This window comes from Nicotiana tomentosiformis, chromosome 6 (assembly GCF_000390325.3).
Source record: "Nicotiana tomentosiformis chromosome 6, ASM39032v3, whole genome shotgun sequence".
Classification (NCBI taxonomy): Eukaryota; Viridiplantae; Streptophyta; class Magnoliopsida; order Solanales; family Solanaceae; genus Nicotiana; species Nicotiana tomentosiformis.
The window spans coordinates 130,327,168-130,354,171 of NC_090817.1; the positions used below are offsets into that span (position 1 = coordinate 130,327,168).

General features: G+C 39.0%; 1 protein-coding gene and 1 non-coding gene across 3 annotated transcripts; both read left to right on the forward strand.

Annotated features, from left to right (window-relative positions):
• The first annotated feature begins 22,432 nt into the window (after positions 1-22,432).
• Positions 22,433-25,937, forward strand: LOC104102091 (uncharacterized). Of its 2 annotated transcripts, none has more exons than XM_009609711.4 (4): positions 22,433-22,843; positions 24,040-24,484; positions 24,667-24,782; positions 25,345-25,937. In XM_009609711.4, exons 1-4 carry the CDS (start codon positions 22,528-22,530, stop codon positions 25,761-25,763), a joined length of 1,296 nt encoding a protein of 431 aa, XP_009608006.1. In that variant the 5' UTR covers positions 22,433-22,527; the 3' UTR covers positions 25,764-25,937. The 2 variants fall into 2 exon arrangements, with proteins under 2 accessions (XP_009608006.1, XP_009608007.1); XM_009609712.4 differs by having other exon boundaries at positions 22,704-22,843; positions 24,044-24,484.
• Positions 25,938-26,397: 460 nt separating this feature from the next.
• Positions 26,398-26,479, forward strand: TRNAS-CGA (transfer RNA serine (anticodon CGA)). Its single transcript has one exon. It is a non-coding gene; the product is annotated as a tRNA-Ser (tRNA).
• Positions 26,480-27,004: the final 525 nt, after the last annotated feature.

Genomic DNA, 27,004 nt, shown 5'->3' on the forward strand with positions numbered 1-27,004 from the left:
TTCCAAAAACCTTCAAATTTTCAACTTTCGCCAAATGACCCCGAAATGACCTACGGACCTCCAAATCCATATATGGGCGCGCTCCAAAGAACAGAATCACCATACTGAGCTATTCTTAGGCTCAGAATCTCAAACGGACATTGATAACATTAAAATACACTTCAACCTAAATTTATAAAAAAATTTTACAAAATGCCAACTTTCCACAATAAGCGTTGTAACGCTTCTGGGTCATTCAAAACCTGATCCGGACATACGCTCAAGTCCACAATCATCATATGAACCTATTGGAACCTTCAAATCCCGATTCCGAGGTCGTTTACTCAAAAGTCCAATCTTAGTCAATTCTTCCAACTTAAAGCTTCCGAAATGAGGATTTTCTTTCCAAATCAACTTCGAACTTTTTGAAATTAAATTCCGACCACACGTGCAAGTCACAATACCTAAAGTGAAGCTTATCAAGGCCCCAAACCGCTGAATGACGTGCTAGGTCTCAAAATGACCGGTCGGATCATTACATTCTCTCCCACGTAAACATACGTTCATCCTCGAACGTGCTAAGAACTGCTCCGGAGTTGTCCAAAATCACTGTTTAACACCTCGTGCACCTACCCTTTCCACCACAACTCAGTTGAGCACATTATCTCGAGCCAGACTGAAAATCCTTCATGCTACCTTAGCTAACAAGCTTTAGAACCAAATTCCAATATTCGAAATTCTCCACGATACCAGATTCTAACACACGAACACCATATCAATCACCAGACACTGAACCCACGTGACCATGCTCCTCCGCTGAAACCACATCATGTACCACATAACTCATTTGCCCAAGGCAATCTCCCCCAAGCACAACAACTGAAAATTCTATTGACCCGAAGCCCGTAGTGTACCTCATAACATATATAAGCCCCGTTCCAACTCTCGCAATACTGCCACGACGGAAGAGATCCATGGTCCATCAGTTCCTTCTTCGCGATCGCGTACAACTACCCGCAATCGCGATGCACAACACCAGACGCCCCAAACAACTCTACACGATCGCAGATGTCCTATCTCGATCGCGTATAAGGAAACCATCAACAACCATGACAGCAACTTCAACAGATCCCATGAGTCGAATTTCAATCTGTTAACCATCCAAAATCCACCCGAGGCCTTCGGGACCCCAACCAATCATACCAACCAGTCCCATAACACATTACGAACTTGCTCAAGCCTTCAAATCACATCAAACAATATCAAAATTATGAATTACGCCCCAATTCAAACTTAATGAACTGTGAAAATTCAAACTTCTACAATCGATGCCGAAACCTGCCAAATCACGTCTGATTGACCTAAAATTTTGCACACAATTCACATTTTACATTACGGACCTACTCCAACTTCCGGAATAGGATTCCGACCCCGATATCAAAAAGTCCACTTCCGATCAAACTTCTCAAAAACCTTCAAATTTCTAGCTTTAGCCAAATGACTCCAAAATGACCTTCAGACCTCTGAATCTACTTCCGGACGCGCTCCCAATACAAGAATCACCATACAGAGCTATTCCCAGGATCGGAATCCCAAACGGACATCGATAACATTGAATTGCACCTCAACCCAAATTTATGAAATTCTTCCAAAATGCCAACTTCCACAATATGTGTCGAAACGCTCACGGGTCATCCAAAACTCGATCCGGACATACGCCCAAGTCCAAAATCATCATACGAACCTGTTGGAACCTTCAAATCCCGATTCCGAAATCGTTTACTCAAAAATCCAACCTTAGATAATTCTTCTAACTTAAAACTTCCGAAATGAAAATTTTCTTTTCAAATCAACTCTGAACTTCTGAAATTTCACTTCCGACCACGCGTACCAGTCATAATACCTGAAGTTAAGTTGCCCATTACCTCAAACTGCTGAACGACATGCTAGAACTCAAAACGTCCGGTCGGGTCGTTACATTCTCTCCCACTTAAACATACGTCGTCCTCGAACGTCCTAAGAACTGCTCTGGGTTGTCTGAAATCACTGTTCAATACCGCGTGCACCTACTTGTGCTACCATACCTCAGTTGAGCACATTGGCTCGATCAAATTTGAAAATATTCTCTTTTATTAAGGCAAATAAGCCTTAGAGCCCAGTTCCAACATCCAAAATTCTCTGCCAGGCCGACTTCCCACTTACGAACACTGTATCAATCACCACACGATGTACCAAAATATGACTGCATACCTTTGCTGAATTCACACTATGCACCGCAATATTCACATGACCATAATAACATTCTCTGATCATAATAGCCGAAATCTCACGAATCTGATGCTTACAATACACCTCATGACATATATAAGTCTTGTTTCAACTCTGGCAATACCGCCATGACGGAAGAGATGTGTATAAATTCATAACCAATTACCGAGTCAACAAACCATTGAACCTCTCCTCTTAACTAGAATCATCACCTCATTATGAACCAAATAATGGTATTTGCTCTTTAATATACTTCATATAATCCGATCGCACTGATCCCAGATCCAAAAATCTTGTCTCACCCAGTATAAGTTGTTCAGGCAACAAACCACCTCAGACACGATCAAAAGTCTCATATAATGCCACAATGGGCCAACAAGCTACCCACTCGAACGTGATACATTAGGAAAATGAACTCTGGAAGGGATTACTCAACGCACGCAACTAATTAGACAACCGCAAATGTGTTATGAACCTTCCCCAGAAAATGGAAAACCAAACGCACGAAAATAGATATAGGGGACTGTAATCAACATCCCACTGTTGCGGCGCATAACCCAATCCAAACAACATACCTGTGGTGGCGTGCCACCCGATCCGCACAAAAAGAATCTATTGGGAAATACTTACCGAGCTAGAATTCTCATTACTACAAAATATCCGAATATCGGACACAAGCATGCTAAGTGCATCATACCATCCCTGAGAGGATCGACAGCGCCATACGCTACAAAACTCAAGCACAACTAAGGTGCGATATATGATCTGAATCTCGAGAGCCATCCTACTAACATAACATCATCGCTACGCGGAACCTCAACACATAGGAAATTTATCAAGTCGTTTCACAACTCTCACAGCATAATATAGTATTACATGAAATAGCCGACGACGAAATAACATCCAATGTCCGAATACTCCTCCATAAGGAGCGCTAAGCTGAAATGAACACATCCGTCCCGATATAGAGCCCACATTCATATCTAGATCCATCCATAGACCTCAAGCCGATTCGGATCGCACCGTACTAGTCTAATAATCTTTCAAGGGTTCATAATAACCCTTTTTCCCCATAACACACAAGAATAACTATCATATCCGGAACAAACCTCCACAGTCCACAATCAAATGAACCGAGCGCCCTCCAAGCTTAAATTCTCACATGAACAATAGTACCGCAATCTCCATACTTGGTTCCAATCTTCGATCAATCATGTGACTACATGTCACACTTATACAATCTTCCCGTGGAACGTGCTCCCATGACCTTCCGCACTAGATAACAAGTTTGCACATTCATACCACAGGCCGCACAAATGCTGTAAAGCAAATCAAAAATCCGAAATCACTACTCAAAGCCTCTTACACAGGACACCAATCTCAGGTGATGCTAAAGACAATACCAGCTTACTCTAACCATCTGAATCCTTTCCTGCTCATCCGAGCTCTTGACATTCTTGTCGACACCAAACTGCAACCTTGATCCTCAACTTCCGAATCCCATGCCGATCACTTCACTTAATCATGCCAATGCGCAAGAGTGCAAGAATTTCATCTTAACTTCCGAATTATTAATAGGGTAAACACTCCATCACATAGAAACCTTTTACTTAACTCATTCCAAGAGAACCATCGCAACACGCGACTGAATCCTCATATTCGCAGAAAATACCAACCTCAGGTAGTGGTCTAAACCACCATAACCCCTCCGGGATCCATCTGCACATAACAAGCCATAATACTCGAAAGCCTCCAAATAAGATAGGTTACGGCAACCGTCAAACCTCGCACGTACTGTCAAAAATCACATGAATAACCCAACACACTGAAGGTGCTGATCATTGCCATCATCATGCCAATTCATCCATTGCTAACCAAACCCGACTTCTCCTAATTTACTCTAGATTTTCCTTAGAATTAACGACAACTCCTTTATCAATATAACAAACTCAATCTGCACTCATCCCGAGTGACCCCATTTCACGAGACCACATTGTCCCCAAAACCCACGAACCATCTCATACCCTCATTGTGCGTATGTTTGCATCTTCAACTAGTACACCTATTTTGGAAAATCCCCCTATGAATCCGAAGTTATTTCCTTCCATTCCTCCAATGCTACACCGCAACCCGAAGATAACGTAGAATACTCCAAGCTTATTTATCATAATCCACCGCAGAAGCTCGATATTCAACCATACTACAAGCTTAAAATCCTTAGGCACCCCACCTTAACTTTTGAATCCGCTAGGACCATTATTGAGAGTCACCCGTTCTGACTTGGTCCCGAATATAATCAACTCCAAGGCTCCGCTAGCACATGAGTACCCTCTTAAGGAAGCACCTAGCTGAATCATCTTCCTTGTAACTCACCTTTACACGAAGCATAATTCCTGAATCTTCCCAAAGCCTGAGCATGAATCGATAAGGCCAACTATAGCACACATTCCTCAAATCGCTTGCTCAGATTACCACTGATGCTCTCTTTCCTTAGTCGTAATAACCCATCAATATGCCGATAACCAGAAATCTTACAAATAGACGACCATGAAATCCAACTATAGGCAGTGAGACTCTCTCACTTAGCTTGAAGCTACCATTGCATAACTCTAGAACCCGCCAAGATTCTTTCTTCATTGTTGAACTGATCTTGCACAACCAACTCGTCAAATTCCTCGAAATCCTTCCATTTGACCTTTCATGAACACTCTGAATCACTAACCACATTCACATATTTGACCTCTATCGGATAACCAGTAGAATTCTTTTGTGACATCCCCATCAACACTACGCAACCGCTAACCTGCTCACAGGAGATAAATTCTATGCCGACATCATCCAATGTCGCTGCACTGGGTACAATAACTACAAAATCAGTAACACATCCTGAGCTCGTGCTCATTCACCAGTTGTACATGTCCGTTCACTCCTCATGGACATCAACTAAAGGTGCGACAAGACATTCCAATCCAAAGTCATGTTGTATCCTTCTTCATATCAAGAAACTCCCTCTTGTCACACCCAATCTTCCTCAATATAGCAGCCAATATTCCAAATTAAGTCCGTAGACCTAGTCCACCATGAATCCCAAATCACTCTAAACTTTCTCAAGGTGTGTAGTCATCCTACCACAAAACCCACATGCTACTCTGCCACTCTCCTACTTTGGTCAAACCCTCTCCTTTAAGCAACTACTCGACTTCTGTTTCTCACACTTGGTCTTCTAGGAACTTAACCACCACAATACACCTTCCACATGTCCTTCATCATCCTTCGCTGCCCAGTTGTTGCCTTAAATCAAAATCTACCTCTGTAGCACTTGAACCGATAGACCGCTACCAACTTCAAACCCTTCCGAAAATTATCTTTCTCGAACCATCAATATCGGGAATGTCGATTCGATCCTGAACCATTGCACACTGCGACCTCTGACAACCACTTTCTCGGTACCATTTATAATACTCTACCCCAAGGCGAATTGAAGGAAACCATAACACCGGCAAACTTAACACATCATAACCAATCGAGGACGATGACACCACATCACAGGCGAAGATTCCACCACGCTCAAAAATATCGAGTCCCGCTACTCCATCAACCCAAGTCTGAGCATTCTTAGTTCGATTGTCTTTCCTTCGCCGGAAATAAAATACTGGATCTCTGAATCATGCACCGAGTAAACCTCCTTTCAAGTCATTCACTGCTTCGACTCATAGACATGCATTTTTTCATTACACAAACACGGTGTGATAGCAATGCACGAATCGCCATACCAATTGACTCATAGCCCCAAAACCATTAGAAATACCGCTACTGAGCTGAGATGACAGAAAATCCTTCCACAAGGCGATGACGTTAGCCCCCAATCAAATATACAGGGAGAAACATCATGTTCTACATCATTAGTGCCATTAAAATTCCTTGATTCCAATTTATAATAAGCGCTTCGCGTTGCGTAAGATTGAATAGGATGGAAATGAGGGCATAAGCCTCAAAGGAATCGAATCGCACGATGAGGAATCAAGAAGGGAAGTGCTCCTAACAGCCCTGTAACCCCTCGAAGATAAGTACAGACGTCTCCGTGCCGATCCGCAAGACTCTACTAAACTCGCTCATGACTCGTGAGACCTAAGTGAACCTAGTACTCTGATACCATGTTGTCACGACCCAAAATCCGTTAAAAATCGTGATGGCGCCGGACTCCACTGTCAGGCAAGCCAACACTAAATAGTTAATTAAATCCTCATTTTAATATTTTTAAAATCGTAAATTTACTTCAATTTAACTAGCAAAAGATGAATTTTACAGAATAATTAACAATGTTTTCCAAATTTCAATGCTGAACACCCCATACTCATCCCAGAACCCGGTGTCACAAGTGCATGAGCATTTTCTAGGAATTTAAAATAAAATACAATAACTGTCCGGAATATAACTTTAGACAAGAAGACAATACAATACTCTGCAGGAGACTCTGCTGGCTGCGGGTCGTACATAAGCTGCAACTCACCTAAGTCCCCGTAACGACCGCGCCTCTGCGCCTACAAGGCCATTATTCATATATGTACCTGCACAAAACGTGCAGCAAGTGTAGTATGAGTACGTAAATCAATGCGTACCCAGTAAGTATCCCGCCTAACCTAGAAGAAGTTGTGACGAGGGGTCGACTCGGACACTTACTATGGGCTATAATCAATATACCAATGATATGATAAATTATGGATTTTTATGAAGCAGCGGTAAACACAATAACATGAGACAGGTAAATAGTTCTCTTGTTAATAAGGGATTTCCAAATTTATTTTCATCTTTTAACAATTTATATCTCCGGCCAATGAGGCCATATCAATTTATCAATTTATCTCATACCAGGGAGGCAACATCATTATTTATAAATTTTAAGGCAAGCAATACAAGCATGCGCAAATCATACCGAGGTCGTACGGCCCGATCCAATAAATATTTAAACTGTGCTCTGCCAGAGGGTCGAATGGCGCGAACCATAGATGCATCTATTTACTACCGAGGCGCTCGGCCCGATCCACAAATAACATTTATTTTCAAGAAAATACAAGTTTCTCATTTACAGTCAAGTATCTTATACAAACCTTCAAGTAAGTGGATTTAACTTTATACAATTCTTTTATCAGTTTCTATCATGACTAAGTGATTATATTAGCAAGTAAGGGCACAAACATTCCAAGTATAACATGATACGGGTCCTAAACTACCCGAACAATAGCATAATAGTAGCTACGTACGGACTGTCGTCACCTCGTACGTACGTAGCCCCCACAATTAGATACAAACCTTTGTTTAATTCACCAATGGGGTTAATTCCCTCTTACAAGGTTAGAAAGGAGACTTACCTCGCTCCGAAGTTCATAACCGGCTCCCAAGCCATTCAATTAACTCAAATCGATGCCCAACGCTCCAAAACTAGTCAATAAATGAGCAAATCCACAAATATATACTCTAATACTCATTATAATCCAATTTATAACAATTCTCAACTTCGTTCGAAAAGTCGATAAAAACTACCCTTGGGTCCACGTGCCCGGATTCCGAAAATTTTCAAAGATAAACTTTACCCATAACCCCACGATCTCAAATATATAATTTATTCTCCATTTTATGCCCAATTTCTTAATCAAAATCCAAGAATACTAATTTCTAGATTTCCTACCAAAACCCCACAATCTCTACAAATTTTCATGTCTAAATCCATATATAAACCATGTATTTAACTCACAATGTGTGGGAATTACTTACCTCATAATAGATGATGAAATCTCCTCTTCAAAAACTCCAAAAATCGCCCAACCAAAATGAAATATGGAGGAAAATGGCCAAATCCCGTATATAAAACTTCACTGCCCAGGTCCGCCCTTCTTCGTGATCGCGGAAAGACCATCGCGATCGCGAAAGCCAAAGACACACTGTGCCCAAATTTCCTCTACGCGTTCGCATTCGCGAAGCTTTCCGCCCTCACTGCTTCGCGTTCGCATACCCAGCCTCGCGTTTGCGTAGTCCAAACATTCTCAGGTCCAGTCCAAATTTCTTCTACGCGTTCGCGACTCCCCACTCGCGTTCGCGTAGGTTCCTCAAGTTCTTCACCGCGTTCGCGTCCTCAAGAATGCATTCACATAAGGCAAAAATCCATGGTCCATCAGTTCCTTCTTCGCGATCGCGATGCAAAACACCAGACTCTTCAAATAACTCTACGCGATCGCGGACGTCCTATCGCGATCGCGTATAAGGAAACCAGCAACAACCATGACAGCAACTTCAGCAGATCCCCCGAGTCGAATTTCAACATCAAAATTATGAATCGCGCCCCAATTCAAACTTAATGAACTGTGAAAATTCAAACTTCTACAATCGATACCGAAACCTACCAAATCACGTCCCATTGACCTCAAATTTTGCACACAAGTCACATTTGACATTACGTACCTACTCCAACTTTCAGAATAGGATTCCGACCCCGATATCAAAAAGTCCACTTCCGATCAAACTTCTCAAAAACCTTCAAATTTCTAGCTTTAGCCAAATGACTCCAAAATGACCTTCAGACCTCTGAATCTACTTCCGGACGCGCTCCCAATACCAGAATCACCATACAGAGCTATTCCTAGGATCGGAATCCCAAATGGACATCGATAACATTGAATTTCACCTCAACCCAAATTTATGAAATTCTTCCAAAATGCCAACTTTCACAATAGGCGCCGAAACGCTCCCGGGTCATCCAAAACTCAATCCGGACATATGCCCAAGTCCAAAATCATCATACGAGCCTGTTAGAACCTTCAAATCCCTATTCCGAGATCGTTTACTAAAAAATCCAACCTTAGTCAATTCTTCCAATTTAAAGCTTCCGAAATAAAAAATTTCTTTTCAAATCAACTCTAAACTTCCGAAATTTCACTTCCGACCACGCGTACCAGTCATAATACCTGAAGTGAAATTGCTCATGGCGTCAAACTGCTGAATGACGCGCTAGAGCTCGGATCATTATATATTCCAACTTTCGAAATCGAGATCAGACTCTGATATCAAAAAGTCCACTCCCGGTCAAGCTTTCCAAAAACCTTCAAATTTTCAACTTTCACCAAATGACCCCGAAATGACCTACAGACCTCCAAATCCACATCCGGGCGCGCTTCAAAGAACAGAATCACCATACAGAGCTATTCCCAGGATTAGAATCCCAAACGGACATTGATAACATTAAAATACACTTCAACCCAAATTTATAAAAATTCTTCCAAAATGCCAACTTTCCCGTTGTAACGCTCCCGGGTCGTCCAAAACCTGATCCTCATATACGCCCAAGTCCACAATCATCATACGAACCTATTGGAACCTTCAAATCTCAATTCTAAGGTCATTTACTCAAAAGTCCAACCTTAGTCAATTCTTCCAACTTAAAACTTCCAAAATGGGGATTTTCTTTCCAAATCAACTTCGAACTTTTTGAAATTAAATTCCGACCACACGTGCAAGTCACAATACCTGAAGTGAAGCTTATCAAGGCCTCAAACCGCTGAATGACGCGCTAAGTCTCAAAACGACCAGTCGAGTCGTTACATTCTCTCCCACTTAAACATACGTTCGTCCTCGAACGTACTAAGAACTGCTCCGGAGTTGTCCAAAATCACTGTTTAACACCTCGTGCACCTACCCTTTTCACCACAACTCAGTTGAGCACATTATCTCGAGCCAGACTGAAGATCCTCCATGCTACCTTAGCTAACAAGCTTTAGAACCAAATTCCAATATTCAGAATTCTCCACGATACCAGATTCTAACATACGAACACCGTATTAATCACCAGACATTGAACCCACGTGACCATGCTCCTCCGCTGAAACCACATCATGTACCACATAACTCATTTGCCCAAGGCAATCTCCCCCAAGCACAACAACTGAAATTTCAACTGACCCCAAGCCCGAAGTGTACCTCATAACATATATAAGCCCCGTTCCAACTCTCGCAATACTGCCACGATAGAAGATATATGTAGAAACTCATAATCACCTGCCGAATCAATAAATAATGGAGCTCTTCTCCTGTTAAGGACCGTTAACTCATTCTGAACTGAATAATGATATTTGCTCTTAATATACCTTATATAAATTGGATCGCCCTGATTTCAGGTCCAAAAATCTCGTCTCACCCAGTACAAGCTGCTCGGCAATAAGCCACCTCAACATGGACCAAGATCTCATATGATGCCATAATGTGCCAACAAGCTACAAACTCGATTGTGATACATAAGGGAAAAAACTCTGGAAAAAACTACTCAACCCACGTAACTAATTAAACAACCGAGAAGATGTTATGAACCTTTCTCAGAATGTGAGAAAATAGACACACAAGAATGGACATGGGGAAATGTACTCAACATTACACCGTTGCGGCATGCAACCCGATCCACACATGATACCGTTGCAGCGTGCAACCCAATCCAAACAACATACTTGTGGTGGTGTGCCAGCCGATCCACACATAATAATCTATAAAGAAATACTCACCGAGCTAGAATGCCCATGCCTACGAAATATCTGAATGTCGGCCACAAGCACGCCAAGTGCATAATACTATCCCTGGGGAGACAGATAGTGTCATACGCTACAAAACGCAAGCACGACTAAGGTACAATAAATGACCTGCATCTCGAGAGCCATCCTGCTCATATAACACAGCAAGCTACACGGGGCCACAACACAAGTGCAAATAATCAAGCCGCCTCATAACCCACATGGCATAATAAAGTATTACATGGAATAGCTAACGATAGAAATAACATCCAAAGCCCGAAGACTCCTCTGTAAGCAACGCTGTGCTGAAACGAACATATCTGGCCTGATATAGAGCACATATTCACATTTAGATCCATCCATGGACCTCAAGACGATTTTGATCGTACCGCACTGGGCTAATAACCTATCAAGGACCCACAATAACCCTTTTTTTCCATGACACCCAAGAACAGCTGTCAAATCCGAAACAAACTTGCGTGGTCCACAATCCAAGGAATGGAATGCCCCTCAGGTATAAACTCTCTCACATTAGCGATAGTACCATAATCCATACTGCTTTCAATCTTTAACAATGAAGTGACTACATGTCACACTTATACAAATCTTCCCCTGGGTCACGCTCCTACGACCTTTCGCTCATGTAGCAAAGTCCGTACATCCATACCACTAACCGTTCCAATTCTATAAGGCAAATCAAAAATCTGTGAGTCAGTACACAAAGTCTCTTTCACCAAACATCATTATCAGATGACATTAAAGAGAAGTGCCAGCTTGCTCTTAGCATCTGAATACACCCCCTGCTCATCCGAGCTCGTGACAATCTATCAACACCGAACCACAACCTTGACCTACAACTCCCAGTCCCCATGCTGCTCACTGTACCTATCATGTCGCTATGCGATGATATACGCATTCACCATAACCATTGAACTACTAACGGGGCTAAAACACTTCATTGGCTATAGACCTTTCACTTAACTCATTTCAGAAGAACCATTGCAACACGCAACTGAATTCCGATAACCGCCGAAAATACAATCCTCAAGACGTGATTTAAACCATCATAACTCTTCCGGAAATCCATTTAAACAACAAGGCTATTAGAATCAAATACTTCCCAAACCAATCAAATTAGGGTGGCTGTCAAGCCTCGTATGTACCACCACAAATCACATTCATAACTTAACACGCTGAAGGAACTGATTATTGCCACCATCATGCCGATTCAACGATTGCTAACCGATTCGACTTCTTCTAATTTATTCTTAACCTTCCTTAGAAATATTAATAGTTCCATTCAAAAATATAACAAACTCAACCTGCATTCATCCTGAGTGGCCCCATTTCACGAGATCACGTTGCCTCAAAAACCATGAACTATCTCATGCCTTCCTCATGCTCACAATGGCATCTCCAACTGGTACACCCATTCTGTAAGACATTCAGTGAATCCAAAGCTATTTCTTCCTTTCCTCCAATACTACACCGCATACCCGATGATAACATAGAACACTCTAAGTTCTTAGGCACTGCACTTAAGTTCTTGAACCCATTAGGACCACTATTGAGAGCCACCCACTCTGACTTGGCCCCGAATATAAGCCAAACTCTAGTACGGTACTAGCACATGAACACCCTATCAAAGAAGCACCCGACTAAATTCTTTTCCTTGTTCTTCACATCCACACAAAGCATGAAACCTGAGTCTTCCCAAAACCTGAATATGAACCGATAAGGCCAAATATAGCACGCATTCCTCAAATCTTTTGCTCAATTTATCACTGATGCTTTCTTTTCTTTAGTCGTAATAACCCACTAATACGCCGATAACCAGAAACCGCACAAGTAGACAACCACGCAATCCAATCATATACGGTGCGGCTCTCCCACTTAGCTTGAAGCTACCATTACATAACTCTGGAACCCACCAAGATTCCTCCTTCCCCATGGACATCAACTAAAAGCCCAACAATGTATTCCAAGTTCGAAGTCATGTTGCATCCAGATAAATTCCGTGGACCTAGTCACTGTCCGCCATGATTTCCAAATTGCTCTAGATTTTCCTCAAACGTGTGGCTATCCTACCACAGAACCCTTATGCTACTCTGCCACTCTCCCACTTTGGTTAAACTCTCTCCTTTAAGCAACTTCACGACTTTCGCTTTTTTATACTCGACCTTCTAGTAATTCAACCACCGCGAGACACTTACCGCCATGCTCTTCCTCATACTTTGTTGCCCGAATTTTGCCCCAAATCAAATCCATACCTATATCATCTGAAAAAATGAGTCGCTACCAATTCTAATCCTCCTAGAAGATCATCTTTCTCGAGTCATGAATTATAGAAACACCAATTCAATTCTGAACTGCGACACACTACTATCTCTGACAACCACTCCTCAGGCACTATTTCACAATACCCTACCCAGAAGGCAAATTGAAGAAGACCATAATATCGGCAAACATAACACATTCAACAAGGACAATGACACCACATCACAGATGAGAATTCCACCATGCTCGAAAATACCAAGTCTCGTTACTCCATTATCCCAAACTTGAATATCCATAGTCTGATTGCCTTCCCTCCGTTGGAAATAGAATGCCGAACCTCTAAATCATACACTGAGGATAACCTCCTTTCGAGTTATTCAATGCCCCATCACATAGACAAGCACCCTACCATTACACCACATTGTGCGATAGCAACGCACGAATCATCATAACAACTAGTTCCTAACTTCAAAACCATAATCAATACTAATACTGAGCTAAAATAACAGAACATCCTTCCGCAAGGCGACGATAATAGCCTATCAAATACGCAGGGAGTAACATCCCGCACCACATCTGCAGTACCATTATAATTACTCGATTCCCAATTGATAACAAGCGCTTCACATCGCATAAGATTGAGAAGGAATGAAATAAAGGCATAAGCCTCAAAGGTAATCATACCGCACAAAGAGGAATCAAGAAGGGAAGTGCTCCTAATGGCCCTGTAGCCTCTCGAAGATAAGTACAGACGTCTCCGTACCGATCCTCAAGACTCTACTAAACTTGCTCATGACTCATGAGACCTAAGTGAACCTAACACTCTGATACCAAGCTGTCACGACCCAAAATTCACTAAAGGTCGTGATGGCGCCTAACACCGCTGTCAAACAAGCCAACAGTGGATGATTAATTCAATTACTCATTTTAGTATTTTTGAAATCAGAATTTCATCAATTAAGTAGTAAGAAATAGAATTTTACATGGTAACTGATAAAATGTTCACGACTACAACAATGAACCACCCATAAGCACCCCCAAAACCCGGTGTCACAAGTACATGAGCATCAACTAGGAAATATAATACAATTCAACCTCTGTCTGGAATACAAATTAGATAGGAGAGTATAAATAACTCTGATGAAGACTCTGCAGGCTGCGGATAGTAATATAAAATGTAGCTCACGGTAAGTCCCCTCAACATTCGCGCCTCTGCGCCCAGAAGACCGCCAAACATATATGTACCTGCACAAAAATATGCAGCAAGTATAGCATGAGTACGTAAATCAATGCGTACTCAGTAAGTATCTAGCCTAACCCCAGAGAAGTAGTGACGAGGGGTCGACATCGACGCTTACTAGTGATCCAATAAGGCAAATACAGTAAGAAGTAAAACAGATATGGGGCATAATAAATATGCAAATTAAACAAATATAAATATGTGGTACAGTCTTCCTCTCAACAATAAACTCAACTCGCGATTAGCAGTTACCTCCTCCTATATATATATAGGGTTTATATATATATATATATATATATATATATATATATATATATAATGGACCTCACTAGATAGGTCTCCATAATTCAAATCAGGAAAACTCCCAGATACACTGGCCCTTTTGTACAATTAATATGCACGATTCCATAGAAGGATTTTTACAGAAATGCCGAGGCGTACGGCCCGATCCCATCATAATCTGGTATATAACCATAGATACATCTATTATATATATATATTGCCGAGGCAAATGGCCCGCTCCCATGATAGTATGGTATATAATCCTACCGAGGCGAACGGCCTGATCCCATAAAGTGTGTGCACTACCAAGGGTCGAACGTCACGAACCATAGATGTATCTATTCTGCCGAGGCGAACGGCCCGATCCCTTTAGAATAAGAAAGTTTTGATGGGTCCTTGACCCCACTCACAAAGGGACATGTGAGTTTTAGGAAAGATTTGGGGAAAGCCCTTCGAAGAGAACGCGTAACGCGAGGGAAATTCGTAGGAGAAGTACAATTATTCCCTGGAAATTCATAAAGTTTGTCCGATCTCTACAATAACGAGTCTATCACTCTACACAAGTCTAGCCTCAAGTCGTAACAAAAAAAAATAAAGAAATTTAATAGGCAAGAGACTGTTTAAATAGTACAACTATAGCATGGTGTGAGCCTAAGTCTACCCGAACAATAACATGAATCTAGCTACGCACGGAATCTCGTCACCTCATGCGTACGTAGCATCCAGAACTAGTAGCATATAACAATTACATCACCTAGGGGTGGTTTCCCCCTCACAGGGTTAGACAGGAGACTTACCCCACTCTGAAGTTACATAACCGGCTCCAACGCCACTCTAACACCTCAAATCGATGTCCGTCTCTCCAAAACTAGTCAAACAATGTGCAAACCAATAACAATATACTCTAATACTCATAATAAATCAATTTATAAAAATTTCCAACTCCGCTCGAAAAGTCAATAAAGTCGACCATCGGGCCCACGTGCCCGATTTCTGAAATTTTTTGAAAATAAATATTATCCATAACTCATATGGTCTATATCCAGAAAATCATCCAATTTCATCCATGAATCGACTCTCAAATCAGGGATTTACCATTTCTCAACTTTGGGGCTCAAAATCCCAATTTCTACAATCCAAATACGGATAAAAATAATAACCAACGAACATAATTATGAAAAAACATCAAAATAAAGGTTAGATATTTACCCCCTTGTTGAGACGAGAACAACGCCACGAAAATCACCTCAAACGGAGCTCTAGAACACAAGATATGCCCAAAATACCAAAATAACGTGATCTGATTTTTATATACTTAGGAATTTTCGCTTTTGCGACAAAAAATCCGCACCTGTGCATTTTCAGCTGTAATATCTGCTTTTGCGGACCAATTTTCGCACATGCGGGGTTGCACATGCGGACCCAACTTTGCATCTGCGAAGCAACAACACCAACTCTCTTCCCCGACACTAAAATGAGCATAACTTCCTCATACAATTTCCAAATTTAACGATTCTTTTTGTTATGACTCCGTAATTACGATATTGATCTAATGCTTCAATAAAAACAGGAATTGGATCTCATTTACTTAATGAGGTACCATTTATTCTTGAAGAAACGAAGTCGAAACATAAAAAACAAGCACAACACAACCCAAACCTATTCGAAACTCACCTGAGCCCCTCGGGACCACGTCCGAACATACCAATAAGTTCCAAAACATAACACGGATCTACTCGAGGCCTCAAATAACATCAAACAATATCAAAACTATGAATCACACCTCAAATCGAACTTATGAACTTTCACTTTTACAACTCGTGCCGAAACATATCAAATCAATTCGGAATAACTTTAAATTTTGCACACAAGTCCCAAATAATATCACGGACTTATTCCAACTTTCGGAATCGAGATCCGACTCCGATATCAAAAAGTCCACTCCCGGTCAAACTTTCCAAAAACCTTCAAATTTCTAACTTTCGCCAAATGACCCCGAAATGACCTACGGACCTTCAAATCCATATCTGGGCGCGCTCCAAAGAACAGAATCACCATACTGAGCTATTCTTAGGCTAAAAATCTCAAACGGACATTGATAACATTAAAATACACTTCAACCCAAATTTTTATAAAAATTCTTCCAAAATGCCAACTTTTCACAATAAGCGTTGTAACGCATCTGGGTCATCCAAAACCTGATTCGGACATATGCTCAAGTCCACAATCATCATACGAACCTATTGGAATCTTCAAATCCCGATTCCGAGGTCGTTTACTCAAAAGTCCAACCTTAGTCAATTCTTCCAACTTAAATCTTCCGAAATGAGGATTTTCTTTCCAAATCAACTCGGAACTTTTTAAAATTAAATTCCGACCACACGTGCAAGTCACAATACCTGAATTGAAGCTTCTCAAGGCCTCAATCCACTGAATGATACACTAGGGCTCAAAATAACCGGTCGGGTCGTTACAGGAGCAGAGGACGAGGAAGGGCACGTGGTGCAGCCATAGCACTTGCCAGAGCTGCTATAGATGAGCCACCAGTAGCTCCAGTTGGGGGGCAGACACCATGCGCTTGTTGCTACCCCCGCACTTCAGGAGACTTTTGCCTAGTTCTTGAGCATGTTTGGTAGGGGTGTTCATGGTTCGGTTTGGATCGGTTTTTCCCTAAAAAGAAACCAAACCAAGTAAGTCAGTTCTTCAAATATTGAAATCAAACCAAAACAATTAAGTCGGTTTTTTATCGATTCGGTTTTTATCGGTTTTTATTGGTTTTTCGATTTTTTCGATTATTTATCGGGGTTTTTTCTAAATATGAGACATACACTACCAAACATATATTTCGGAGACTAAATTTTCAACGTAACACTATCAAACCAATTGCTATTTGAAAAATCTATCATTTACCAAGATATATTGATGATAATTGAATCAACTAGTGATAAATAATTTAAGTACTCAATTAAAAATTAATTATTTTTAACATGAAATAAATTCTTGTACTTAGCAAAAAAAAAAAACTACCAATCAAACTAGAATGTAAAGGCAAAGAATTAGATTATTATAATAGCAAAAAACTAGAATAAAAATATAAACGACTAATATGTACCATAAAATTTTAGAAACTTTATATAAAAATATACATATATATAATTGTAATAATAAATTTAAATAGCTACTTCTATAGTCAGTTTGGTTCGGTTTTTTCGGTTATTTTTTTATTAAAACTAAAACCAAACCAAATTTGATCGGTTTTTAAAATTCAAAACTAAAACCAAACCAAGCCTAAAAAGTATCGATTTTTTTGGTCGGTTTGGTTTAGTTTTTCGGATTTTTATGAACGCCCCTAATGTTTGGTACTCTAGCACAGGCATGGTTGATCCCACTTGCACCGGCCAATCTTGATAAGCACATTAGCCTTGGAAGCTCTCTTCTTCTTGAAATGAGAAATAACCTCCACAACAACAACAATAACAATCCAGTGGAATCCCACAAGTGGGGTCTGGGGAGGGTAGTATATACGTAGACTTTACACCTACCTATGGAGGTAGAGAGACTGTTTCTGAAAGACAAATGGGAAATAACCTCTTGAATAATAATGGCATTGGCCGAGGAACATCTATTACTAAAAAAAACTAGTTTGATAGGGGGCCAATAATGTCATTAAGGATCGGCTTAATCCTATAAATGATGATTTTGGAAATTACTTTGTAGATGGTATTGCATAAACCAATAGAGCAATTTTTTTTAAGATTACTGGCAGTAGAAAATTTTGGAATGAGACAAAGGTATGTTTTGTTGATCTCTGAAGAAACCTTGAGTATTAAAAGTATTACGGCAAAAGTTGATAACAGATAACTTATTTTTAATACTTTTGAAAGAAGAAATGATATAGTCCTTCATATTCCCACTACTTTTATGATGTGATTGACCTACAGATGAGGTACCACTGAAATCACCTGAAACACAGGGCCTTTTCCCTCCTGCTCCTCGTGCTTGAGTGTGCGAACTGCCTCCGAGCGCCTAGCAATCTCGACCACCAAGTCAAACCTAATATTTGTCTCAGCCTCTTGAGTCAAACTGAAGCGTAGGCCATAACTGAGGCCATTAATGGACCTCCTGATCCTCTCTCTCTCAGCAGGAACCAAACACATTGTATAACGAGCCAGATCTGCGAACCTCATCTAATACTGAGTCACTGTCATACCTTCATGGCGTAGTGGCTCAAATTGCCTACGCAACTCCTCTCTGTGAGTCTGGGGAATAAACTTCTCTAAGAAGAGAATTGAGAACTCATGCCACGTGAGTGGTGCTGCGCCGGATGGCTTGCCCAACAAGTAGGCCTGCCACTATCTGTAGGCTGCCCCTGTCAGCTGAAATGTAGTGAATGCAACCCCATTGGTCTCCAAGATACCAGTTGTGCGTCCGCTGACACCTGTCTATAAAATTCTAAGCATCCTCTGATTCTGCTCCACTGAACTCTAGAGGATTAAACCTTCCAAACCGCTCCAATCTCTTCTGCTACTCGTCAGTCATAGGTGGACCAACCTCGGTCCTAACAGCATCAACTGGCAGAATTGGTAGTACTCCCGGTGTCTGAAGTCCCTGAGCTAGCTGCTCTGGAGTACGGACGACAGGAATATAAGCACCTCCCCAGCCTGTGAGATGGCTGATGCAACTGGAACCGAAATCGCCTGAGCTAGGCTCGTGCATACAGTCAAAATTTGGATTTGAATCTCGTAGACATGGCTAATAGTGATTATGAAATCACTCGAGCAATTTTCTTTTTCAAGCTTCTAATTAGTTCTAAGACAATTTCATTCATTCTGTTTTTGCAAGTAACTGTAAAATAACTGTATTTGTTGGTCAATTAAACTTTTGTCTACCTTCTCAAAAATTAAACTAGCAAACAAATACTATTTTGCTGCTTTATCCAAAACATAAAGTTAAGCAGATAGTATAATTTTGGAAATTTGGTACTCGGAAAACCGTACAAGGACGACTCAATAAAATTAGTAGCTCAAAGCCAAATTTAATAAGACGCCTTAAATTTTAATTGAATACAAATATACAAAAAGTTAGTGTTATCTTTCTTCTTCTTTTTTTAACTTTTTATTTATAGGATAGTGGTCTTAAAAGAATACAATTGCAAACAATATATTATGAAATGATAGAAACGACAAACAGAGTGTAAAGATTTGATCGGTAGAATGACCATTTTTTTTTTTGGAAAAAGGTCAAATATACCCCTATATTTTAGTATATTATTCACATCTACCCTCCGTTATACTATCAGGCCATATTTACCCTTACCGTTAGCCAAACTTTTTAAAAGAGATTTTTATACGATTGAGCATTTCCTCAAAATTATTTAAAAACATAGCATCAATCTTTGTTTATTCCATAAATAATAATTCTTTTTACAGATTAAGCACATAATTAATGAGTAAACATAATACACAAATCATGGGATTGGTTCTTATTCTTATTTATTTTCACTCTTTCTCCTCTTATCCAAATTTCATATAGCATTCAAATCTCTCTCTCCTCTTATTAGAGGTGAAATTGGACGAATTGATCCTAGTAGTCTTTTGATAAATTATTACCACTGTGCATACAATATATACAAAATATAATTGTATTAATTTATAAGAAATGCATATACAATATACATGAGATGTATATTTTTCAAATATATAATAAATATATATAGGATAAGTGATGATTTGTATCCCCCCCCCCCCCCATATATACTACTTATATATGTATAATACTTTTTGTATATATTTAAAAATATACATATAATATATATTTTAGATATATAAAATATATGATTTATATACATATAATACCAAAAGCAGGACAGTTTACTAGTTTACAAATTTTTTTTTGACAAACCAAAAAAAAAAAAGAATTTTTCAACTCATTGCACAATTTTTAATTCTTCTATTCATAATATATATGGTATATTTTGAATTATTATATTAATACTCCAAATATACATTGTGTATATTTATTTTGAAAATAGAATTGTGTACTATCTTTATCAAAATAATATAATATTATACCAATAAAAATATTTTGATATACACTTCATAATATATTTAATAAATAATTATATAAAATTTATATAATATTTATAATGTTACAAACAACAGTTATTTATCTAAATATGCATCGTCATACAAGCATTCACATATACCAATAAAAAATTATTCATTCCACCAAATAATTATTGTGAGAGAGATAAAGTTATACCAATAAAATCATAGTTAATACAAAATCATTCATAGAAGGGAAAGGAAAGATAAAAATTATATATTGAGCATTAAATTAGCAACTAAAGGCTTAGGTTTCCATAAAGGAAACGTGATTTTTACTTGGAGGGGGAGGGGCGTTAGGGCGATGGAAACTAGCTGGATTATGATATGACTGCAAATAAAAATAGTTTCTACAAATGTTAATCAAGTAATGCTGCTAAAACTTTGTAGAATATTTTAAAATATTGGACAGTTATGTTTTTTCCTCTTTTTAAAAATACCCTCCACCCAACGAAAAACCAACAAATTAATAAAATAATCATTTTAAGAAAAATTATAACCGGTTAACCCATCATATAAAAATACGTAACCTAGTTTTCTGAGACGTCTCAATACATTTATTCATTTAGAGAAACTGAGAATGATGGCAGTAGAATTAGTAAGAACTTATATTTTTGGTTCTTAGTTGTTCATGGTGGCATTAGGATGTCATGTTATCACTTTCGGTTATATTTTTTTTGTCGTTATAATATGGCATTCCTTTGTCTAATGTAATGCACATTCGACAGTTAGTTTGTGTGTTGGTCACAACTGCTATATACTTTAACAATACTTGTGTTTGGTTAATACATGAAATTAGTATACTTAGGTTACTTTTTCAACTTGTTAGTGTACTTTCTTTCATTCTTGATGAATTTCTTAGATTGCAACTTGATATAAAATTGAATCTCCTCTAATTTTTTTCTAATTTTTTTCATTATAAGTTTTGTTGTTACTAAGAATTATGAGTATCTTATCCTATAGCTTGGAATCTAACTTTAGATCTTAAGGCGTGATTTGGTAATAATTACTCGTCGCCCAAATGCTTAAAGTAGAATGAGAAAATCATGGTGCGTGAATACTCATCAACAAAGGCTCACCGTTGGAGGAAGAAATACCTTGGTAGCTTCCTTAAGACACTCCTAACCTAATAAGATGCTTTAAACATTCAAGTCATGGTGAAAAGAAAATCATGATGAATACTCGGTACATTTAGACATGGTGAAAAAAAATAAAGAGAGAAGTTAGAAGAAAAAAAAAAATTGAAAAAGGTAGAATATAATAAACATGCAATAAGGATATTAAAAGAATTGGGGCTCAATATATAAACGAATATATGATTGTCGATAATTTTATATCTTTCACTTCTTGAGTTCAACAAGTGACTACGAAGGAGTGTAGTAAATAAAAGGGGTTTAACGGATTACTAATGTGTTTTAAAAAAAATAAGTTTTTTTTTTTACATTTGACATCTTTTCATTAGATGGAGGGTATTTTTAAAAAGTTTGACTAATGATAACAGTAGATGTGGGCCGATAGTATAACAGAAGGTAGATGTGAACATTTGGCCCTTTTCCCTTTCTTTTTCAATATGGGCAGTAAGTGAAAATATTGCGAATAGTTTGGGGGAATTCTCTGATCACACAAAGAATTGGGTGGTCAGAGTGTAATTTACTTTATTTGTAATTCTCACTTTATGGCTTCTTTCCTTTTTATTTTTTAAAAGTAAAAATAAAAATAACAATCCTCTCTTTCCTTCAGGAGTTTCGTGTCCCACAAATAAATGATATTTCACACATTCAGTGTGAGAGAGTGACTCGAGTAGGAGGGAAAAAGCACAACGAAGAAGATGCTAGAAAGAGTGCTCTCCTTACGCAGGGCATCGCCGATTACCGACGACGGCGACGGCGACGGAGAGGGAGACGAATCGAAAACACGAAAGCACTTGTCTCCGGCGATAAGATTCACCAATTACATGACTCGAACCGGTCATATTTGGCCATTCCTCCTTATAGGACTCGTGCTGGTGGTCCTCACTTCTTTCGCTTACCACTCGCGTGACCTTGTTTGTATCTCCGCTTCCTCTTCCGATCACATTTCTCGCTTGCGATTTTTTGGCTTCCAAGCCCTTGAAACAGACTTCGGATCTCTTGGTGTTCCCTGGTGTTAGTTCATTTTCCTTCGTTTCAATTATTTCTTCCACTCACTGACGCATAATAATTTATGAATTTTTTTACGGATTTCTTCTATTCTACGTAAATATTGAGAATTTCCTTTTTATGTGTTGTTTTTGTTTGCGAACCAGAATTTTCCAGATCTGTATATTAGTCATTGGCTGATTAGAAATATATGCTTAATTGAATCTCGTGATTAAACAGATTACCTTAGCATGATTGGAGCTCTTGTGGTCCAGTTTTCTTTGATTAAAAGAAAGCTGAAAGTCTAGTTTACCAAATTTTTCTGGATTTTTGGTGGAATATAAGGAACTTATAGCCCACTCCAGCTAGGTTGGGAATAAAGGCTTAGTTGATTGGGTTGAATGGAGAATTGTTAAGATGCGAGTTTACTCGATCAGCATTTAGTCTTTTCGTGGTTTGTGATTTACTCAGCGTGTAAATTAAAGACCAACCTCCAATAAGGTAAGATAAGTATGACTAAGAGTTGCTATACGGTGTAATGTTAATGGAAGGGGTTGGTGTAATGGCCTAATGGGAACATTTACTACGTGCGAATTGAATTTCTGGCTGTCTGATTGGAATTTGGTACCCTCAGATATGAACTTGGGAAACTTATTATTAGCAGTCCTTTTTTCATTTGTTTTTTGTAGTTTAACGCTATTCTGGGACTGTGTTGAGAATGCTACTCACGTGTGCAAATGATTATAGATTTAGTATAAAAATGCAGACTGCTCAGTTACCTCTTTATAGCTGCTTTGCAATCTATCATATCCCAACTAAAATTGTTTATCATCATTTCACTTCTTTTGTTTCTTTTTCTGAACCGAGTCTTAAGCTGTAGCTTAGATCAAGTGTTATTAAATGAAGTAGTTATTGAATACGGATGTGCAGGCATACATGCATTATACAGACATACACATATATAAGTATGTATGTATGCATGTATGTATATATGTATGGAAAAGCTGGATCACCAGTTGGAATGCTAGGAGGTCTTTCTGCCGTGCATCCTCTATGAGGACAAGCCAGAGTAAATGCAATAATTGATGAATAACAATCAGTTGTATCTTCTTGTCTTAGAAAAAAAAAATCAGCTTTAGCTATCTGAACATTTTGGATATGAGCACTGAAAGATGATACTAGAATGATCCAGTGCAGCTTATAATTTTAATCCTTGTCAAAAGGCAGATCGAAACATGGCAAATCTGTTGAATGGACCACTAAGGATTTACTCAAAGGTCTGGAGGAGTTTGTACCGATATACGAGACACGACCTATCAAGAATAACATGTATGGGATGGGTTTTGACCACAGCTTTGGGCTTTGGTTTATGGCTCGATGGTTGAAACCGGAGCTGATGATTGAGAGTGGCGCTTTCAAGGGACACTCAACTTGGGTTCTGAGACAAGCAATGCCAGATACGCCAATTATATCACTTACACCGCGTCATCCAGAGAAATATCTGAAGAAAGGACCTGCTTATGTTGACGGAAATTGCACATACTTTGCTGGAAAAGACTTTGTTGATTTTGGAAATGTTGATTGGGCAAAAGTTCTGAAGAAACATGCAATCAAGGATCTTAGTGAGGTTCTTGTCTTTTTCGATGACCATCAAAATGAACTGAAAAGGTATTCTGGCTTTTTAGACTGGACGCTCTTTGCAGTGTTTTTATTGATGAATGATTTCTTTGGTCCATTGTTCTGTCTAATTGCAATGCATTAGAAACCATTATGATTTCTATCTAATCTGATACCAATTCCCACTTGTTTTGCAAAATTTTTGACTTCCCATTTTGAACTTTGATTGACAGACTAAAGCAAGCACTAAAAGCAGGGTTCAGGCATCTCGTTTTCGAGGACAACTATGATACTGGCACGGGAGACCACTATTCTTTCAGGCAGATGTGTGATCAATTTTATATAAGAGGTGTGCTTCATTTCAGCTTCTTTTTATCTTTTTACATATGTTAAGACCTAATTGGACATTTAAGCTCTTTTGCATTTAAATATTGCTGTTTAATTTGAATTTCTCTGGGAGCCTTTTTTTGGCAAGTATTATTGATGTCAAAACTAGCACTAAGAAAGTGCTGTAATTACATCCAAAAGGAGAAAAATAAGATATCGTAACCCCAGAAAAAACTAAACTTTTCAAAAGATTCTATGAACTGCATTAGGGGTTTGGCATCATCCATCCACTCCAATCTACACCAAAAAATTATACATTCTGATTTAGATCTTCAGTATAGAGCTGTTGCCTTCAAAACATCTTCTATTCCTTTCCTTCCACATGCACCGCCAAATACAAGCAGAGAATTTGATTAATGTCTCTTTCTAGTCTGACAGATGAACTTAATGTTTCTTAATATACTGTGAAATTGTAAATTCCCCTCCTTTATGATTTATCAAGACTCTTTGTGGTAATTTGAAGTTGTTGTGCTATTCTAAGTATGTATATATATGCATAATTCATTGTTCTATTTGATTACTAGGTGGGGGCCATAGCTGCTTTAAGGACAGTGATGAAGCTAGGATTAGATCAAGAAGGAAGAAGTTTTGGGAGAAGGCTGTTGATATTGAAGAACTATGTGGTCCTGGTGAAGCTTGGTGGGGTGTGAGAGGGCAGATGCGCGATGACTTTAACCACAGCAATAAAGCTGTTACTTATGCAGAGCACTTTCAAAACAGCAGGTTTATAGAGTCAGTGCTAGATATTTACTGGGAGCTCCCTCCTGTGGCTGGTCCTTCACTTACTCATCAGACGAGATATGATCCAGCTCGTGCACAAAGTCCTATTGTTGAAGATGGCAGATATGGATTGTTTCAGAGGCTAGGCTTATCTAGACTTGAGACTTCTGTATTCAATGGTTACACTCAAATGGTCTATCTTCAGGTGTCGCAAGAACCTTAATCGGTTCTAGATTTGGTTAAAAATTGAGATTTATGTTGCCACTGGATGTAGGTTGTAGTTTTGTTCTTTACATGTATCTCTCTATTTTCTTCCGTTTTTTAGGATGTATTTCTTGAGAGCCAAGTGTCAGTCATGTCCATTCACGCATGGTATGATCTACTTGCAATTTGCTTATTCCCTGATCGTTTTAAGTAGAGCACAGTACGTAGTCATATAAGTCCAATGGAGTGACAATTGATCCTCTGTACGCACCACGGATATATGCTAAAACTGCTGATGTTCGATGGATCATCCCTTGCTCCTATTAATCTTAAGCTATTTGGCAAGAAAGAATTATTTAAAAAAAAAAAAAGCATCAAGTAATAGTTGACATGTTTTTATCTTCATGAAAAACAATGAAGGTTTCATTGTCTTGTACACCTATTTGTACCTCCACTGAACTGTGCCAAAAAGAAACTCTCACTGCTGGAATGGTTCAAATTGGAATGGTTTAGATTGGAGCAACTTGTTCGGAGAGTTTGATTAATGAAGATACTGGGGGCCTTTAGACGGCTGAGATTGATGGGGATACAGAAGACTGTAGGCTCATATTTCTTTTGACATGATAATCATTTTAAGCTCTAATAAGCAAACCGTCGATATGTCCGAGTGGTTAAGGAGACAGACTCGAAATCTGTTGGGCTTTGCCTGCGCAGGTTCGAATCCTGCTGTCGACGTTTCTTTAAGCTTTTGACTCTGCTCCCCCACGTCCTCTTTGGTTCATATCTTACTACAAGTTACATTATTTTCTGCCTTAAACACAGTATGCATACCAACTAGTAATGATCTTTTTGATTTGGAGGATCCGACATGCACCCAACAACATTTTTGAAGAGTTCGAGTAATATAGCTGCCTCATACTTCTTAATAACTCACATTTGAGCTTTTGACTCTGCTCCCCCACGTCCTCTTTGGTTCATATCTTACTACAAGTTACATTATTTTCTGCCTTAAACACGTATGCATACTAACTAGTAATGGTCTTGTTTATAGTGCCTCACTATATTGCTTGGACTCTCCAAAAGTGTTACCGCATCCATGTCGAAAATGCACTAAATTTGAAAGATGCGACACGCACCCAACAGCATTTTTGAAGAGTTCGAGTAATATAGCTGCCTCATACTTCTTAATAACTCACATTTGACATAGCATAATTCGACTGTTATAAAGGATTTTGAATGTAAATTAAACAACTTCTAAAC

Bases quoted from the DNA above. Each gene is read 5' to 3' on its own strand.
- LOC104102091 (XM_009609711.4), top strand. From the start codon at position 22,528: ATGCTAGAAAGAGTGCTCTCCTTACGCAGGGCATCGCCGATTACCGAC. The intron at 22,844-24,039 runs GTTAGTTCATTT...CCTTGTCAAAAG, and splicing joins ATCTCTTGGTGTTCCCTGGT to GCAGATCGAAACATGGCAAA. The intron at 24,485-24,666 runs GTATTCTGGCTT...TTTGATTGACAG, and splicing joins CATCAAAATGAACTGAAAAG to ACTAAAGCAAGCACTAAAAG.